We start from the raw sequence: 20211 nt of genomic DNA on the forward strand, positions 1-20211 counted from the left end.
AGCTCTGCCAGAGCTCAAGTCCACCTCAGATGTCATTTTTCTTCATGATGGGCTCTCCCCGGGCTGCAGGGTGAAGATATACTCTAGATGGGTCCTGTGGGACTACTGTGCTGTGGGCCTGGAGACCGTCTTGCCCTCCATCTCTTGACCTCTGGTGTCCCTTTGTTGCTTCTCCCTTGCCCTGGGCCTCCTTGCCCTGTGTTCACTGTGCACTTGCAATAGAGTTTGCTGTTACCATAATTATGATGTATTTAAAAGCTTATGTACTTTGGTAATCCGGCAAAGCCAGTGGTCGTTGTGCAGTAGTGTGTTGCAACAGGGCTGTGGATTTGAATTGAAGAGACAAGTCCTTCTTGGACATTTCAGTCACTGGCTTGTAAATCTATATGCTGAACTGCCTTAGCAAACTTTACCTCGTTCAGTTATGGGACTGTGCAGGATTCATCTGTGCTGTGTACTGCGTAAGTGGCTAATGAAGTTAAACTGACAATTTACTTAACATTGGAGAGGAGATAGGAAATGCTGGGAAGAGATTTTGCTCTGTTATGACAGCAGTGACTGTGATGTTGGAAAAGCGAGCTGCTTTTTTTGCAGTTACCATGGAAAAAGTGTTGGTTGTGTGCTGTTACCGTGGAAATGTTCAGTGTGAATTCCAGAGATCAGAAAGATGTCTGGACCAACAAGCAAGGCAATTGTTCTTTTTATAGTGAAATGCAACTTGAGCTGATGCGGAGGATGTAGCATCTTCAGACCTTTAAACTTAATGAGAGAAAATAAAGTGTATTTACAGTTTGACAACTCAAAAAATATAAATGTGAAGTAAATAAACACTTGTGGTGATCTTATTTAAATTTATCTCTTGCCTTCTTTCACCTGCAGTCACCATGTTCAGCAGCTTACCAGTGCTTCTGACTGAATGTTTCCCTGTTCTCTGGTGACTGTTAAATGCATTGCCAAGGGTCGAGCTATAAAATATCTTACAAACTTTGTTGCCTGGTCACATGCCTGAAAATTACTAGAACATTGATTGCATTTGTCCCCTGGCAGCAAAGTCACCTGGTGTAGTCAGAGTTGTGAAGGGGTTAGTCACTTCAAGTATGACATAGGGCCTGGCACTGGGCCCTGTATGCATCGTGTCGTTGTGCCATGACTTGAAACAAACGTTGGAACACTCTAGTGATAACCTGAGACTTTTCTCTTAGCCTCAAGCAGAATCAGTGTTCTCTTTGATTTCCTACCTTCTTCTGCTCTTGAGTTTAGAGATGGAAGAATTCTTCCCTTCCCCTTGAAACTGTTGAAACAGAACTCTGTTATTTAGAAGGAAATGAAAATAAAATGGGGTTTTAAAAGGCAAAATAATTTAAAGAAACATTAGTTGTTTGTCCAGACTATTGTTTTAGGTATTATGTTTTCACAAAGAATGGAAACCTTGGGTCTGATATGAAAATGGAAGATATGGCAACTGCCACACAGTATTTCATGTTTGGTTCCCTCTCTTTTGTGCAGTTGTGTACACAAAGAATTTTTGACTTTTGTTTTCACTGTAGAAGTGATCAAATTAATCAGTTTGGAAGTACTATTTTTCCTCAGGTGAATCTTTAACTTTTCCATAAAAAAGAATCGTTTTCAGAGCTCTCAAGTATATTTCCCATCAGTGCCATTAAAAGGCTTGCTTGAAAGTGCTAGTGTATAATTGTCTCAAACCTTGGTCTAATAAGTGAATGTGCTCTGTGTTCTCATTTCGCTTTTAAGAAATGCTGAGAGCTGGTCTGGAAGCATTTTGATATTTTACTATCCCTTCCACAGATTAAAAATAAAATATCAATTATCTCATGCTAAGTTCTTTTATCACGTCCTTTCCTTTTCCCTTATGTTCGTAGGATAGAGTACAGCATCATTTAATGTAGCTATCAGAGCAAAGACTTTCTTCACTGTTGCTGAAAAATTTGTAATGAAATACTATTTAGCTGCTTTTGGTTTTGCAGCGTAATCGTATGGTTCTTTTCCATTTGTAGCTTTGCTAATCTTCTGTTTCTATTTATTTTTTGTCAGATGTTGTTGATTGATTTTTCTGGAATGAACTCACGTGGAAAAAATGTTTCTTTTAATATGAGCATTTATAAGGATAGACTTTTTATGTTAATCTGTGAGAAGAACCAGGCTCATGGGGTATAAATTTCTGAGCACTACAGCATGTTTTCCTTGTGCTCTTTTGGTTTGCCTGCATTGATGTATGGTGAATACAGCTTTTGCTAGGATCTATGAAGGTTATTGATCTTTTAAAGACATCTTGAATGCTGTGGTTTGATTGAGCAGATGATGTTTATGACAGCTGCTGATGGAAATACCTGAGAAACAAAAATCATGATTTTCACTTAAGGGTTTTATTTCGGTCTAGGTTCTTCGACTATTAAGTTACTCTTCCAAAGCAACGTCTTCAAATCAGATGTTATTTGGAATGTTCTATATTTAAGGCTGAATTAAGGTGTATTTCTAAACATTTGAGGTTGGGCTGAATGGGGATCTGAGCACCCTGATGTACCTCTGGGTGTCCCTCTTCACTGCAGGGGAGTTGGAATAGATGACCTGTAAAGGTCCATTCTAACTCTAGGGATTCTGTGATTCTATAGTAGTTTGGTGTTTCACCTCTGTGTGGTTGTCTTCTTTGAGCTGTGAGATTTTTGTCTGTATTTGATTGGTATTTGTGGATTGCAGTTGGTTTGCACAGCATAGAAGCAAAATCCTACTCTTTGGACTTCGGATGTAAATTTATGTGGTAACAAATTGTAAGTGTAGTTACTAATGTATGTTAAAACTCCATTATTTCAATTTTCTATAATTATTATTATTCAACAGTAATTTTGTAATTTTTTGTATTTTAGTGGATTTGTATTTAGCATGTGAGTAGGTTGACAAATCCAAATATAATAGTGTCTTTATTTTACCTTCAAATTATGCAGTCTTATGAACAGTAAAAAATACCATTTCTGTTAAGCCTTTAGTTGACTATTACAATGCAAGGTCTAGTTTCCAGTCTTCATTTTATGTAAGAAATATTTTATATATATAATGTCAATATATAGTACAAAACATTATTAATTTGCAATACATATTTGGAAACTTCAGACCTAATATTGGGTGTTGTTAAAAGATAGTAAGCATTTAATAGAGCCATTATGATAGCAAAGAACAAAACTTATATCTTTGTCCTTTTTAGCATTGCAAACATTGTGTAAATAGCAGTGTCAGACTTCATAATATAATGGTGTTTTTTTTTTTTTCAAACTTGATTTTCTTATTTTCCTGTGAGTTTCACAGAGGTTTAGGTGTGTTGTCCTGTTTACTATTTGGCTTCTAGAGAAGAATATAGTGAAATAATCTTTAAAATAGTTTTTTGCCATGTAGAATAAAAGGTTTTTTTTTTTTTTAAAATTTGTTTTCTCTTCCTTTAAAAAAGGAGATGTATTACATTGTATTTGAATAAACTATGAAGCAAAACAAACAAAAAAACCCACCCTATTCTTTTCCTAGATGGAATCAGTGTTAGTGGACTTCCACTTTCCAGTCCTTTTCGGCAGATTGTCAAGCCAAGAGTAGAGGCTAAACCTATTAACCCTCAAGAAAGCAGCAAAGGTGGGGACTTCAGTCATGTGAAGGTAAGTGACATAAAAATAAGGAAAAGTTGTTCTTATTCTGCTTATTGTGGCTTCTTCTATGATTAAAAAAAAATACAAGTTTATTTTTCTTGGAAAGATTTCTTTATGTCCTGTATTTGGACTTGAAGAACAAACAAAACTGGGTAAGATCAAATGAAGAGCAGAACTTGTAAAGAGCTGGTTACCAGTAGGGTATGCTCGGGGAACTGTCAGTTCTTCACCTCTATGTTGCTTTGTTATACCATATTCTCTATAACAAAGTGATTCTTTGTCAATGCATTGTTTTCTTCTGTTGAAATGTACTGAAGGATTTGTACCTTCTAACCATTATTTGGTTCAGAGTCTCACTATCACACTTCCATTACTGGACCTTTTCGATGGATTCATGCAAGCAATAAAAGAGAATAATTGCGAGAGCCAGATAAAAAGGAAATGCAGCAGAATGAAAGTGCTTACTTTGAGAGTCTTCCCTGGAGTCAACTACTGTTTGTTTTGCTGTTGAAAATCTTAACCTTCTGAAGAGGGAAATGTATCTTGATCAGAGAAATAAGAGTTTCGTACTGACCAGATTTGAGAGATAACATTTATGATTAAAATTATAGAGCTTTTAAGAAATGTGCTATCAGTCTTGGTCTCTTTCGTAACTTTTGTGCATGCTTTGCGTGTCGTGGAGTATTATATATTTTTCCTTCCTGAATCTGTGTTCTGCATTAGTTCATCCCATCAGAATGTAGTTCTAGTACTACCGACATTTGGCTTATGTCTTTGACCTGAAGGCAAACCTAGAGTTTGCTGTTTAATTGCTCACTTGAAATCTTGAGTTTTCTTTCTTCCCAGTGAGGTTTTATAGAGTTCTGTTTGACTGATAAACAGATGATTCTGTTTATTTGTAAATGTGCTTCTTTTGGGCCGTTAGTACTACTAATATATTTTTTCACTTCAAAAAGATTGATGACAGTATATGACATGATGAAAGAAACCCCTACCTAGTAAAGGCTTTCTATCACATAGAAGGTACTTCCCAGTTGCTCATAAAAATAAATCAGCGTGACTGAGAAAACAGTTTGGACTTTAAGCTAGTAAAATGTCCACCTTTGATTTTTTTTGAATTTAGAAGTTTAAGAATTTCTGTTCTACAGAACAGTTGGGATATGGGCATTTTTTGTGAAGTATGTTTAGAAGGGAATCAATAGGAAAAATGAGAAGGTGTTTCAGGAGGCCACAGAATAAAACTCTGGAGGAAGTCTGCAAAATTATGTATGTGATTACGTGAGTTCTAACATTCTGATAACTCATTTGCAGGTGGGTCCTCATAAAAGGAAAGAGGTGACTGATGTTTTTCTAAAATTTAAAACATAGGTTTATTGTGGATGAGACAGAATGCCTCAATAGAGTAGCACTGTCTATGTGTCTCTAGAGTGATTTTCTGTTACGGTTAATTCTGTTCTAACAAATCTCTATTTCTGTAACTTGCATTTATGTTTACCATATTGTTACGAAGATGATCTTATCTCAGTTTAACCCTATCACATGTCACTGTAAGTTAGTCATTTGATGTACCTGGATTAAAAATGTGTAGAGTAGTGAGGTGCTGGAATGTGCTGCTCAGAGAGGTTGTGGATGCCCTGTCTCTAGAGATGTTCAAGGCCAGATTGGTATTAAATGGGAAGGTTGGTGGCCCTGCTTGTGGTGGTGGAGGGGGGTGGGGGGGTGGGGGTTGGAGATTCATGATCCTTGAGGTCCCTTCCAACTGAGGTGATTCTGTGTAGGTGTTATCTCCAGCAGCCTACTATTTCTGCTTATTACTGTCTGCTTACTTCTTTTTGCAACTTCTCTCTTACTTGGCAGAGTTGTTCAGGTGGAAAAAAAAAAGTACTAACCAGTAGCTTAAAATTAAAGATCTGATGAATTCCAAATAAAAATACCAGGCAGTTACTGTAAATAATGGGGTGAATTTACTATTTAGAAATACAGTCATAATGTGCCTGGGCTAGGTTCTGAGCAAATTGCTGTGTTCCTTTCATCTTGCTTGACTTCAGGCTGGGATATCTTTCAGAATATGTAAATATTTGTTCATTGACAAATATAAAGACTTTTGCCCTGTAGGTACGTTGTTGTCTAAAACATAGCAAGCTGCAATATATAAAAGAGAGATGGTCCAAGATTCACTTTGAACCTCAATCTCAAAATATTTCATATTTATGAATTTCTCTGAATACCTTTGAACCTCCTCAGAGGGTACTTCAGCTTCTCTCTGCTGTGCAGAACAATTCAGTGTGTGACCTATTGCTTCTGTCCTGCACAGTGCCATCTGGGACCATTTCTGGAATTTAAGACCTGTCTTGTAATAACCAATTAGTGTGGCTTGACAAGGTAACAAGCAAGTGGGAACATCTTGGAGATAGGTCTTAGAGAAATTGGATATGCTGTGAGTATGGTCTGCAGTCATGAATTCACGATGTAGTAATAGATATTTGTTGTGAATATGGAGGAGGTGTTGTCATTTTTCAGTCGTGTGTGCCGTGTGTTAGCCAATCTTCATATGACAGGTAGATTTTTGCAAGTGAAAATTGATATGAAATCAGTGTTTCTCACATTGCTGTTTCTGAAACGTCCTTGTTGTTATAAGTCTTGATGCTTAAATTGTCCCTGCCAGTTTGTCTTCCTTTATCTTTTTGCTTCAATACTGAGTATTGCCAGTATGCACTTGAACTTAATAGCAATCTTTATTTTCAATTTTGCTACAGGCTGTCTTCTAATATAGCAGTCAAGCTTCTGGAAATGAGTGTTATAACGATCTCATAAATTTAGTATAAAAATTCCTTTATGGTCTCATCATAATGCTTGCTTACACCCTCAAGCTGAAAAGAATATCGCAGTATAATATTATGTTCAGATGTACTCTCTTTATACTGTTAACTCTTGAGTAATTTGGTAAGCATTGTCCTAAAATCCTTGGTCATTCTCAGGTGGTTATACTGCTAGGTGAAATGGTCTGTTTTAAGGAGCTGCTGTGGTCCTTTACTATCAGTGAATGGTATGAAATGTTAAAATACTGTGTAGAACTAATTTAATATGCTGTCTGTGGTGTCTCTGTTCAGGTTTAGTCAGCATGTATTTAAGATAAGATACTAGCTTGTTTGGATTTTTCCATGCAGTTCTCAGGTGATGCTCTTGAAACTATACAGGTATGAAAGTGTGCTATTAATTGAGATAAAGAATCAGCAACATCGACTGTAAACTCAAAATAATTTTATGTACTTTAGATCTATTTTAAGTTACTGAACGTGTCACTCTTATGTTTTGTAATAGCTCTAGACTGACATTAGCAGAGATGTTGAATCTGCAGGGCACTCCTGATATTTAGATTCCTTCTTTTTAATCACTCAAATGTGAATTCAGCAATGAGATCTTAGGCACAAAAATTTAGATAGGTGTTCTACTTTAACGTTGTTCCAATTGGAAATTCAGTACTGTGCTTGTAAATCCTGTGGCTCTGAGTTCTCTGCTGATATTACAACATCAGGTAAAGAAAAATAGTGAAGATGCAAGTCTCTAATAAATATTAAAGTAATGAAAGAGAATAATGGACCCTAAACAAAGCTCTTTCACTTGTCAGGTTGATTACTGGCCTTCCAGTACTTGAAGGGAGTGTATAAACAGCGGGGAGAGAAACTGTTCACGTAGGTTGATAGTGACAGGACAAGGGTGAATGGTTTTAAACTAAGATGTGAGATTTGGGTTAGATCTTAGGAGGAATTTCTTTACTTGGAGGATGGTGACGCACTGGAGCAGGTTGCCCTGAGTGGTTATGGGTGCTGTCCCCATCCCTGGAGGCATTCAAGGCAAGGCTGGATGTGGCTCTGGCCACCTGGTCCATAGTGGTTGGTAACCCTGATCGCCGCTAGGGGTTTGGAATGAGATGATCTTTGAGGAGATTTTAACTCAGGCCATTCTAGCATTGTATGATTTCTATTAGCTTTTTTTTAATTATTTATTGATATCTGTGAGCTAAGCATGAGAAAACAAGTCAAATTTCTTGAATGCTACTTGATAAAGAGCCATGAGCCAAAACAAAACAATAAAATCTATGTTTCCCAGATCAGCAACATGGTTTTTGTTGCCTTTTTGGCTGAGGGTGGCAATTTCCCCTAAGATAAAGAGATAATAAAGCTTGATTTGTTCTGCAGAGATGATAGAAATCTGAGTTCTTGATCATTGGTACGTGGCTTGCAAAGGCTTATTGTGATCTGGATTTGGATGAAAACCTGCAGTTTTTGAATAAAATGGTTCTAATCTTTTAACTTTCCTTCCTTTCCCAATATTTATTTCTATAGAATCCTAAAGCTCTTAAAGTTGAGTACTCAGCACTATTTCTGCTCACCGGATATATTCTTCTGTCAATTGTGGCACACTCTTGGGCCCTAGAGAGTATTGTATTTCTGAACACGAAGGAAGTATTTTACAGAGAGTATTCTCTAGAGCCACGGGAGAAAAAATGCTACTTTCCCTGGATTTGAGTAAATTCAATTCATTCGCACCACTTGGAATTTTACTTGCAGTATTACCACTGCAGAGGCTGAAATTTCAATTGAAAATGCTTTACAACTTTTGAGTACTTGCTATAATGATAAAAAAAAAGTTTTGGATAGATTCAGAGTGTGCCTGTCCAAAGCACCAGTTTCTCCAGACTTTGATTAATTGTCACTCAGTAGCAAGGTGTGCTAGTCTACCTAATTCCAGACAAGTATCACATCGAGGACAGTTGCAGCAGATATCAAGTGTGGTTTATATATTAGGTTATCTGTCGCTCCCTCTTTTCTGAAGATGAACAGTGAAAAATTGAAGTTAACATCAACACAGTGAACAAAGCTTACGTGAACAGTAGCAGACCCTACAACCATGACAACTTTGCCCAAGGGGCAATCTGTGCCATCGTTTGCCTTGGTGCTCAACTACAATAAAATCAGTGCTGCTGTAGGTAGTGTCTGCTAGCATCTCTTGAAATTGATGTTTTCTAGTAGTTTTATCCTCGCTTGCCAGACTGTGCTTGAGTCATTAATATATAGTCAGTGATCATCAACAGCAGACATCGTTTGTATATATCTGTTACTTTTGAGATGTTCTAGTGCTGTTATGTTGGAAATTTTTTAGACAAAAGCGTGAAGAGCACTTCTCTCTTAGCAGCCATTATATGTGCGTGTTATATGTGTTTGAATTTCATTCTTGCAAATGATTGCACACACTGTTTTCCTCTCTAAATAAGGGCAGATGATTTAAGTCAGAGTATTCAGACCAGAAAACGTGTTAAATTCAGGTGCCTTATTTACTAGCTTTTCAATCTGTGTATATTAATACTACTCTATTTATTGCTCTGTTTACTACACAGCAATGAACTGTACTTTAATCAGTACTCAGCCTCCCTTCTTGCACTTCAGTTTTGCTCTGAGCATCCACTTTGAGCTGTATTTTCACCTGCAGTGCAGGTGGGTTTTGATTAATTATGCGTTCTCCTAATACAAAGGTATATTGGCCAGCTCTGAATGGGAATGTCTGTAGCATACTAGGTATCACATCATACTTCAGCTAATAAACTCTTCACTAGTGCTTATTTTAATCACAGTGCTGCACGTCTGTTGTGACATCCTCTGGTTCCTAACTGACCCACCTGTAGTCAGACCAGGTTCCAGGCAAAGTGAGCTCCGTTATGTGTTATAGAAAAAAAAAAAAAACAAACAAAATAAAGGTGGGAAGACCAAAGGAGAGGGCAGCTCTGATCGGCTGGAACTGTGAAGGTTCTCCAGTGCCTAAATAAATTGGCCTGATACCCAGTGGGAGTTGTTGACCGTACTTAGTTTTACATATCAAGATTTTAATTCAACCTATTAAAGTGTGAAATTAAATATGCTGTGTGCCATATACTTAGTCTTATTACAGTTACTTGTAAGCTGCTTCAAGAATATTACTGTTCCTGATGTTAATGGGAAGGTAATGCCATTCGCAAGGCTTTATCAGAGGAGATTTGAGTAAGTTCTTTAGATCATAGAAGAAGACATGGTACAGTGTAAGGTTAGTGTTTCATTGTAATGTGTATCTTGCCTTGAACAGTTGGAGAAAGGCTGGAAGTTTGTGGCTCCCTGTGAAATGCTTCTTGGAGCCGTGAGGGAATTGGCTGATACAGTAGCCGAGCTACTTTTGATGATATTTGATAAGTCCTGCTGGTTAGATGAAGTTCAGGATGACTGGAAAAAAGGTGATACAGCACTCGTTTTTAAGAGGGGTAGAAAGAATGACCAAGGAAACTACTGACCTGTCAGCCTCACCTGTGTGCTGGGGAAGATCATGGAGCTGATCCTCCTGGAAGCTATGCTGAGGCTTATGGAAGAGGGGGAGCTTTTATGGGTTAACCAGCATGGCTTCACTAAGGGTGGGTTCTGCCTGCCCAGCCCCGTTGCTTTTTATGATGGCATGATAGGATCAGTGGATAAGGGAAGAGTCACTGGTGCCATACATCTGGAGTTCATAAAGGCCTTTGACATAACATCCATCTCTCCAAATTGGGAAGATGTGGATTAGATGGGCAGATGGTCTCATCAGAGAGAGATGGCCAGCAGCTGTGAAAGTGGTGTCCTTCAGAGGTCAGTACTGGGGCCAGTGCTCTGTAGTACCTTCATCAAGATATAGACAGTGGATAGTGCACCCTCGGTAAGTTTGCATATGGCACCAGGCTGAGTGGTGCGATCAACATGCCCAAGGGATGGGATTGCCATCCAGGAAGATCTAGGCAGGCTTGAATGTGGTGGGCTGGGACCAGGAAAACCTCATGAGATTCAGCAAATTGAATTGTCATTTCTTTTACCTGGATCATGGCAGCCCCCACAAGCGATAGCATGTACAGTTGAAGCACAGCCCTGCCAAAAAAGACTTGGGTCTGCCTGTGGATGGGAAGCTGAGCGTGAGCCAAGAAAGGAGATCCTGCCCTGCTACTCTGTGCCTGTGAGACTTCACCTGGAGTTCTGCATCCACATGTGGAGTCCTCAGAACTCAGGAGAGATGTGAACCCATTGGAGCACATCCAGAGGGAGGGCTACAAAAATGATCTAACAGGCTCCTTCCTTTTGAGGATAGGAGGAGAGAGCTGGGGCTGTTCAGCATGGAGAAGGCTCCAGGAAGGCCCAGTAAGCAGCCTTTCAGTATCTGAAGGAGTGGCTGTGTGAAAGGGGACCGACTCTTCAGCAGGGTCTGTGGTGATAGACCAGGGAAAATAGTTTCAAACTAAAAGAGGGGAGTTTGGATATAAGGAAAAGTATTTTTTTATAGTAAAAGTGGTGAGGCACTGATACAGGTTGCCCAGACAGGTGGTGGATGCCCCATCTCTGAAGGCATTCAGGGTCACACTGGACACTGCTCTGAGCAACCTGATCTAGCTGTGGATGACCCTGATCGTTGTAGGGGACTTGGAGTAGATGGTCTTTAACAGCCCCTTCCAACTCAGAAGATTTATCGTTCTGTGAAGTAAAACTAATGTTATGAAATCAGGTTATTCTTTTATGTAAGGCATAACTCTGAATATAAGGAATATGTGGAATGATGGTTTTTGTTTCATTTTGAAGCTGCTTCTACTTCATCTGTTTTAAAATCCTATTGCTACTTATTGTGACGCAAACGTGCCTTGCATATCTCTGTGTTCTGTTCAGTAGCTTTGTATTCAGCTGTTAGCTGTTCCATGTCAGTTCAGTAAAATTCATGGCAGCTTTTTCATTTTTAACTCGTTATTCAAATTGTAATCCTTCTAAATTTATTATAAGACAGTCAGTATTGGAAGGACTTGAACAATTTTTGTTCTTCTGCATATGAACTTATGCAGTTCTATAGGTGCCTTAACAGCACTAAGGTCCTTCTTTCTGTAATTCACTACCTTGTTGTTCACCTACAGTTTAATTCACATTTTTCTTCCAGCATTTCTGTTCTTATCACATTACTGTTTTAGTTTAAAAGTCTGTGATCACATCTCTTCACCCTTGTTCTCATTGCTATGGTTTTATAGCTTTAAAGCCTAGTAAATAACATAGTTAAATCACTTATATACCAAACAAATACTATCCTTATCTTGCTTATTTCTTTCAATCTGTCTTTTTGGTTTGTCTTTAAAATAAAGAAGACTTGCTTGTGACAACAGTGCCACCTAGATAAAATAATTTTTTCCAAGTGTTTTAGTCAGAAATGTAAGCTTATGTGCAGCATTGTGAGCATGTGTTGAATTCTGTATCACTTAGATCCTAACAATGATGTTGTGTTACACTTAAAAATCTTCCCATGGAACAACAGCCGGCAGTGTACCTAAAAGTCATTCTAGTATGTTAGACTTAACCAAATGAACTTGTTAAGCAGAAACATGTTGTCTTCTTTGGAAAATTAGTTTGTGAGAGAGAAGGCATGCTCTCCAAATTATGGCAACTGGAACAATTGCTCTATTAATGTAATGGATACAACAAGGTTAAGTGCTGGTTTCTGCACACTTGGGTCTTAATAACCTGATGTAGCAGTATGGACTTGAGAAAGAGCTGCAGGGAAGTTGCCCAGCAGAAAAGGAACAAATCAAGAACAATCAAGAACCCTAGAACAGAATCACCTGGGCAGCCCAGTCCATGCCCACCTCCCTCTGGTGCAGACCCCGTCCCTGACCCCCAGCTGCCCCTCCCCTGGCACAGCTCTATGCTGTTCCCTGGGCCCTGTTGCTGTAAGAGAGGAAAGCTCAGTGCTGCCCCTCTGCTCCCTGTGAGGAGCTGCAGCTGCCATGAGGCCTCTGCTCAGCCCCTCTGCTCTGTGCTGAGCAAATGAAGGGCCCTTGATCCACTCAGAAGAGAGTGGCGCAGTCCCTCCCCTTGCTCTCTGCGCTGTATGATTTGAGGGTGCTGATTTATAGCCAGCTGGATGTGAGCCAACGGTGTGCACAGGTGGTCAAGGTGACCAATGTCATCCTGACCTGCATCAGAAATAGCATGGCAGCAGGACTAAGGAGGGAATTGTCACCTCGTACGTGACAATTATGGGACCACACCCCAAAAACTGTCTTTGGTTTTGGGCCCCTCATTACCAGAAAGACATTGTGTTGCTTGGGTATGTGCAGAGAATTGCAACAATGCTGCTGGAGGGACTGGAAATCAAGACTTACATGGGGCAACTGACAGGATTGGGGTTGTTGAGCCTGGAGCAGAGGAGAGGTTGAGGGGAGATCTCATTGGAGTCATCAGCTACTTGAATGGAGGGTGTAGCCAGCTGGGTGTCATTCTGTTTTCTTTGTGTAAAATGCCAGGAAATGGTCTCAAACTTCACCAGGGAAGGTTTAGTTTGTATGTTTGTGTTATGGTTTTATGATTAACAGTTAGGAAGAATTTCTTCTTGGGGTGGTCAGACATTGGAAGAGACAGCCCGGGAAAGCAGTGGAGTCTCCTTCCCTGGAGGTATTCAGGAGACATGTGAATGTGGCACTTGTGGGTTTGCTTTAGTGGCACAACTTGGTAGGTCAGGTTTGCTTGATGACCTTGAAGTTCTGTAATGCTTGTAACACTGTGCAGTATTTGCATTCTCATCATCTTTATGTGGAAAAGTGCTTGTTTAGACTTTCATTAATCACAAGTGGTGGTGGCAAGCAGCATCTGCATCTTAACTGTTAACTTTTTTAGCTGCTGCTGCTATAGCCTTTTATTCACACTTCTCTAGCTTATTGCCACATACACTTTGCCTGTTCGAATGCAAGGAAGGATAAGTGGAAAATAATAGATAATTTTAAGTTATTTTTTTTTTCCTCTTAGGGTGTTCTGTTATGATCACTAAAGATCATTTCATAAGAAATGAGTAAGTTCAAAATGTAATTATCCAGAAATTTGCAGCTGAAGTTTGTTTAAACCTTGTTAGGTTGTTGTTCAAGTATTGCTCATCTTGCACTTAATCTTTTTTTGAGATTCCATAAATGTTACAAATTTAAGCTTTGGTGTACAAAGCACAGTACATTGACAAATAATGAAGAATAGCTCTTCTGAAGGCTAAGTTAAAGACCATGCAGATCTTTCTTAGCAGCCTGTCTTGTTCTTTTTTTTCCTCAAAAATAGATCACTTCTGTTTTTCTCTATTTGTGAATAAAGAAATGTGCAGGCAATTTCAGTTCCTTAAGTTTTGAAATAGCATTCTTCTTGAAATTGTCTTAACTTCTTCATCACGTGTACTGATCATAATTATCCATTCTATTTCTTGAGCAGCTTGGGGGAAAAGTAGAAACTTCAGTTCTTTTTTATTCTATTTATTTATTTACTTAGTTTAGCTGACGCTGGATGTCTTAATAGGTGTCTCACCCAGGAGTATGAGGAAGGGAATGGAATTTAGTAATTTATCATTGTAGGGACTTAAAAAGAGTAGGTCAAGTGCTGTAGTTCTCTGCAGAAGAAATTGGAAACACAACATGATAGCTGTAATTGATGCTAATTTGTTAAAGGGCACATCTGAATCTCCTTTACCAACTTCATTTCACCTAGGGAAATGACTGGATAATCATCACAGCAAGATCCACGTTTACTGTTTATGGGGCAAAAGAAGGATTTAAATGTCATCTTTTCTAATTTTTCAGTAAGATGGTTTGGATTAATATTCTTGCTGGGGGCTTACTTAAAAGAATTCCAGATTGTTTTATTTGTTTTTTTTTTTAAGGTTTCCAGTGCTACCAGTGAAATCAGTTGTAAAACCAGTAAATCCCAAATTTTAATGCTGCTGTAACTTTGCATGTTACATAAAGTACATCAGAATTATAACTTGTATTGTTGTCCATTTTATGAAATTGATTTCTGTACACTGTCATTAAACTGCTGTTCTTGCAGTGTGTTGGGATGGCTGATGGTCTAAGAGAGGGAAAAAAAGTAAATGAAAAAGAAAATACATGAAGTGAAAATGCAGGAATGTTGTGATGCAGCTTTTGTTTTTTTTCAGAATCTGGCTGTGTTATTTCAGTTTTTTTAAACACCACTGTTGATTTGGAACTAATTTTCTGTAAGCAGGTGTAAACCAATCATTTTAGGAATTTGTGTTACTCAGATTAAATTGAATACAATTCTTGTTCTGTGGTGTTAGAACATAAGCTATTCTCTGCTATGTCTGAGTACTGCTGTTGAAAAATTATTCCTTAGCATTGGTGTGATTGCTTGTACCTAGTGTATTTTTATGCCTGTTGACCTAGTAGTCAAGTAGTAGTTTGTATTGGTGTGTATGTTAACAGTTAACTGACTTGCATGTGCATTGATTGTCTGCAGCCCTTAAGTGCAGCGAATGTGATGTCTCGTTCTCTGCAATTATGCTTTTAGAAGTGCAGAAATCATTGTGACTAGCTCATTTCAAACATGGGACTCTCTGTACTAGCATATAATATACCTATATGCTAGAATCTTCTGATTTAGTTGAAATAGTGCTCAGTGACAGTAAAATGCAGGTGACAAGAAGCAGTTAAAATGCATGAAGTGATTCTCAAGAGTGAAGAGGCCTCTGAATTACTTTATGGTGGTAGCTATGTTATGTAAATGTTATTGTTTACATTCAGTAATGTTATATCTTTCTATAAAATGACTAGAAAAGTGAGCAGCACATCTCAGGTACTCTATGAGCGACTTATTAGGGTTAGAGCATTGCCTACAACTCCAGTCACTTTGTTCAGTCAATAATACAAATGCAAGTAGTAGGCAATTTTATTACTATTGCTGCTATTTAATATAGAAGCTGACAGTCTAGAAAAAGAGGTGAATGACTTGCCTGAGATTGCACAAAGTCTGCAGTTAGGACTACCTCCATTGTAAGCATGAAATGTTCTTCATTTTGGTTGGGTGAGAAGCAGCTAATGTAAGCCTGTTTCCTTAAGAGCCAAAAAGAAAGTATAAAATCCCACATTCTTCACTGATGAAGAAATTTAACACAGTTCTTTCTCTGCTTGGCATCTTTCTTTGCTTTCTCTGAAAATTGTTTCCACTTTTTTTTTTTTGTCTCTGCCCAGTTCTTGTTTCTTATGAGTACTTATCCATGTCTGTTTATTTTTGCTCCTTCCATGTTGCGTTTTAATGTATTCTTCTGCACCTTGCTTGGTTGGATGCTGCGTGTGCTGCTCTCAAATCAAACTTTCTTCCTCAGTTTGGCACGTGGCAACCACCTATGGACTATATTATCTCTTGTTCCAGTTTGGAAAAGGATGTAGTGACTGTAACTGAATTGAAATGTAAAAAGGTGGAATGTTATCTAGGTGCTGTGTTCCATTCTTGTGGCCTTGGTTGGAAACTTCCTACGGATGATCCATCTAGTATGATCCTGGTAAATTTGTCTCCAAGGTTGCCAACATAAAGCCAAGGATTTGAGCTGAGACGTGTGCATTTTTTGGAAGTCATCCGATTTTGGTAAAATATTTCCATGTCAGAATACTTTATGGATCCTTGCAGCAGTTAACTTCAGTGATGATATAACCGTGTCATTCATCTTACCACTGGTTTTGATTTGTCCACATACAGTATCCAGCACTGCATTTGGAAGCAAGTTAAGGGCTTCCTGTCCTTGACATCTTTTCTCTACATGATGTCAGCGAGCTCACGTGAGACCAATTATTTTGTAGAGTTCTCTTATCAACGTTTTCATGCAGCACAGATGTTGTATTTGGAAAGAGGGAAAACTTTTACCTTTCCAGCACTATTATTCAACTTAGTGATAATTTTCTGAGAAGGATTGCTTTTGCTATTTGGATTGCATCTCTGTAAAGTGATGAGGACAGTTTTATAAATTGTAGTGTGTATTTTTGTGAATGTTACAGTTTTGAAGCTGACCTTTTGAGTTTCTCTTGTGTTGGCTCTGGCATGCAATTATGTGCCGTAATTTCATTCTGATGATTTTCCTACTACAGAAGGAGTAAAGTGGTTTGGTTGTTGCAACTGGTCTTTGTACTTAATGTTCAGGTGTGAGCTGTTAGCTCAGTGCAGGGAGAATGGATTTGGAACTGTTAGCGGATAGATTTTTAACTGAAATAATCATAAATGAATGCCTTTATTATCACATTCTGTGCCACTTAATTCGGTGAGCATTGCTTGGAGTGTTTGTGAAGCTAGAAAAAGAAAAAAACAGCCCCCATATCTAAGCAGTCAGAGCCCCACATTTAAGTGAATAATAAATCTGACTGTGATTTCTATGGAGGAAAAAAAGAAAAAGCAACCAATGGCCCCCAGACCAAAAACTAACCCTCAGATGTTGGTGTAGTGACAGCTCTGCTTACCTTATCTTATGTCTTTTGGGAAATCACTGGCTTTGAAAAGCCCCTGCTGTGAAAGCTAACTCCAACAGGTATGTGAGTCACAGTGAGCTGAAGAAACCATATAACCAGTGGGGGCCGTTTCTCACAGCTACCTGGGAGCATTTTTTCAGTGTATATTTTTCAAGGCATTTGAATTTAAAAGCATGACAATGAGAATATGAACATGCTGTCTTTATATACTACGTCTAGCCCAGGGGACTTCTCTGAGAGCTAAGAGATGGTGACATAACTGTGCAAAACGAGACATAGCATCTGCCTGCACTGTGCAGAGCTGGGCTTAGTCCTCCTGGATTGCATCTATGTCACACTCTGCTCTCCAGGCATGGCAGTGGTTGTGTGTGTGTGCTCAGTCTCCCTTGTAAGAGTAAGGAATTAGTCTGGATATTTATATTCCATGAATAAACTTCTAGGAAATACTGACTGAAAGAGGAGAGCTCCAGACATTAGCTTAATATTTTCACCTTGTGAGGAAAACACCTTTTGCATTCTGGACAAAACGTATAGATTCTTCTCTAAACTCTGTAATTGTGATATCCAATTCAGTTCAGTGAAAGTGTGTGGGAATTGATATCAGAAGGACCTAATAACAGTTATCTGAAATAATTTGCTTTGTCCATCAGAGCAGGGAAGATCTCTCCTAATTGCTACCGTACTGTGATAGAAGATGGAACTGTTATCAATTCCTGTGCATGCAGGATGCTTCCCCTGTTCAGGTAACACACGGAAGAGCAATGGCCTTGTCAGTGATATATGAACATCTTCCTCCACTTTTATATCTACACGTTCCCTTTATTTCAGATGTGCATGTGAGTGCCTTGTACTTTCTCCTGGCATTTTCCTTCTCCGTAGCATTACAGTGCATCAAGCCATTTCTGGAATTGCATGTGCTGGATAGGTTATTATTTTTATAATTAAACTGTTAGTAGCTTTTTTGGCCTTATAGTATTTTCTGCTCATTGAAGTTCTTTGCCATGAGCAAAATTCTGGCTTTCTTTTTCAGCAATCTTGCCATCTGTTGAGTACCTTGTACTAGCCTAATGTGTGAAACTTAGATTCAACTCATGTTCTCATTTCCTTGTTTGTTCAGCTCATAGGCTTGCCATCTTATTCAGAAAGAAAATCAAACTGTATGAACATTGGAATTTGTAAGGATATAAGATAGTATCAAATGAGAACAGCTATTGGTCTATAATTGAAGTTATAGGGCATTTTCATTTTCCATCTTAATTTTTGATTTCCTTTCTAGATTCAACAAAATCTCCCCATTTTCTTTCCTCTCCCAAAATAATGTTTACAGTGTGTATGATCCTAGAATACAATGTAATGAGGCTGTTCAGTTTGGGGTTCAAAACTCAGTTTTCCTCATGTATTTGAATATACTCAATTGTATCTGGCAGTCACCCAATTACTGGGTGAGCATGAATTTACTGCTAGGTGAACAGACTTCTTTAAAGTCTTCAGATGATCAAGTGTTGTCTTTAATACTGATTTTTTTTATTTCCTAGTTGATGGTATACTGGTTTAAAATAGCTGGTCTGGTGAACATGAAGCACAAACGCAGGCTGTGTGGAGAATGGTTTGAGAGCAGCCCTGAGGAGAAAGATTTGGGACTGTTGATTGTTGAGAGGTTCAGCATGAGCAGGCAGTGTGTACTTACAGCCCAGAAGGCCAACTGAATCCAGGGCTGCATCAGGAGAAGTGTGACCAGCAGGTTGAGGCAGGCGATTCTGTCCCTCTGCTCTCATGAGATCTCACCTGGAGTACTGTATCCAGTTCTGGGGCCTCTGACCCAGGAGTAGTATGGAGCTGTTGGAGCAGGTCCAGAGGAAGGTCAGGAAGTGCTCCAGTCCTCTGATCGTCTTCATAAAGAGTGACAGATGGACAGAATTAGGACTCTTCAACCTGGTGAAGAGAGAGCTCTGGGGAGACCATATAGCAGCCTTTCAATACCAACAGGAAAGTGGGGAAGGAGCATTTTATAAGGGCAGGTAGTGACAGAACAAGGGGGAAAGGGTTTTAAACTGGAAGAGGTTAGACTAGATAGCATGAAGAAATTCTTTACTGTGAGGATGATGAGACAGTGTAACAGGTTGCTGGGCAGATAGTGATAGGACAAGGGGTATGCTTTTAAACTAAAATACAGGATATTTAGTTTAGATTTTGGAGGCATTGTTTTACTCAGAGGGTGGTGAGGCAGTGGTACAGGCTGCCCAGAGATGCTGTGGATGCCCCATCCCTGGAGGTGTTCAATCCCAGGCTGGACAGAGCTGTGGGCACTGCTGTGGTGGTTGGCAGCACTGTCTGTGGCAAAGGGGTTGGGACAGGCTGCTCTTCAAGATCCCTTCCAGTACAAACCATTCTGTGGGGGAAAAATAAATAAAAATATCACTGTTCAGTTTACTTTCTGTGCAGATAATCTGAAATTTATAAAAGTGAAATTTATTTTTGGAAGCAGAAACCTTCATTAGGAAAATAATGAAAAATGCTGTTTGTAAACTTGCCCAACTTCAACAAATTCACTTTCAAACTCTTCAGAAAAAGAACCTTGTTGCAGACTGTGGAACCATTAGAGGTTTGTGCTCAAGTGGTTCAAGTCTGCTGTGTAGTGAAAAACCTCATTAAGATTTTGTCAGCCAGGCTGAAGTGTTAGTCTTGGACTAACCTAAACAAATGCGATGGATTGGCATAAGAATATTCATCTCAGCACAGTTTCACAGATTCTCTAACCTCTTTTCTTTTTTTTTTCCCTTTCTTCTGCTGTATTCCCATTTAAATGTTCAAAATATTCATTTCTTTTAACTTCTGCTTTTTTTTTTCTTTTCTTTTTTTTTTAACTCATAGAATTGTAGAATCTTTATAATTTGGAAGGGACCTATAAAGGCCACGTAGCCCAACTCCCCTGCAGTGACAGGGACATGCACAGCTACATCAGGTTGCACAGGGCATGATCCAGCCTCACCTTGAAAGTCTCCAGGGATGGGGCATCAAACACATCTCTGGGCAACCTGTGCCAGTGCATCACCACTCTCAGTGTAAAAGACTTTTTCCTTGTAGTCCAACCTAAATCTACCCTGTTTAAAGCTTGAAGCCATTTCCCCTTGTTCTTCCATCACAGCCCCTGCTTAAGTGTCCATCCCTTCTTTTTTGTAGATATTAATTTGTAGATATTCCCTTTTAGATGTGGAAAGGCTGCTATCAGGTCACCTCAGAGCCTTCTCCAGGCTGAAC

The 20211-nt window shown here is 38.9% G+C and overlaps 1 protein-coding gene across 1 annotated transcript in view; it reads left to right on the plus strand.

Moving 5' to 3' along the window:
* TRAPPC9 (trafficking protein particle complex subunit 9) overlaps positions 1 to 20211 on the plus strand; it is a 453429-nt gene that overhangs the window by 76440 nt on the left and 356778 nt on the right. Inside the window, exon 17 of the mRNA XM_065753627.1 lies at positions 3532 to 3656. Within this exon, the coding sequence (XP_065609699.1) occupies positions 3532 to 3656 (125 nt within the window). The remainder of the gene's footprint in view (positions 1 to 3531; positions 3657 to 20211) is intronic.

The sequence above is a fragment of the Cyrtonyx montezumae genome, unplaced genomic scaffold (assembly GCF_038088225.1).
Source record: "Cyrtonyx montezumae isolate F1298 unplaced genomic scaffold, pur_monq_1.0 scaffold_8, whole genome shotgun sequence".
NCBI lineage: Eukaryota > Metazoa > Chordata > Aves > Galliformes > Odontophoridae > Cyrtonyx > Cyrtonyx montezumae.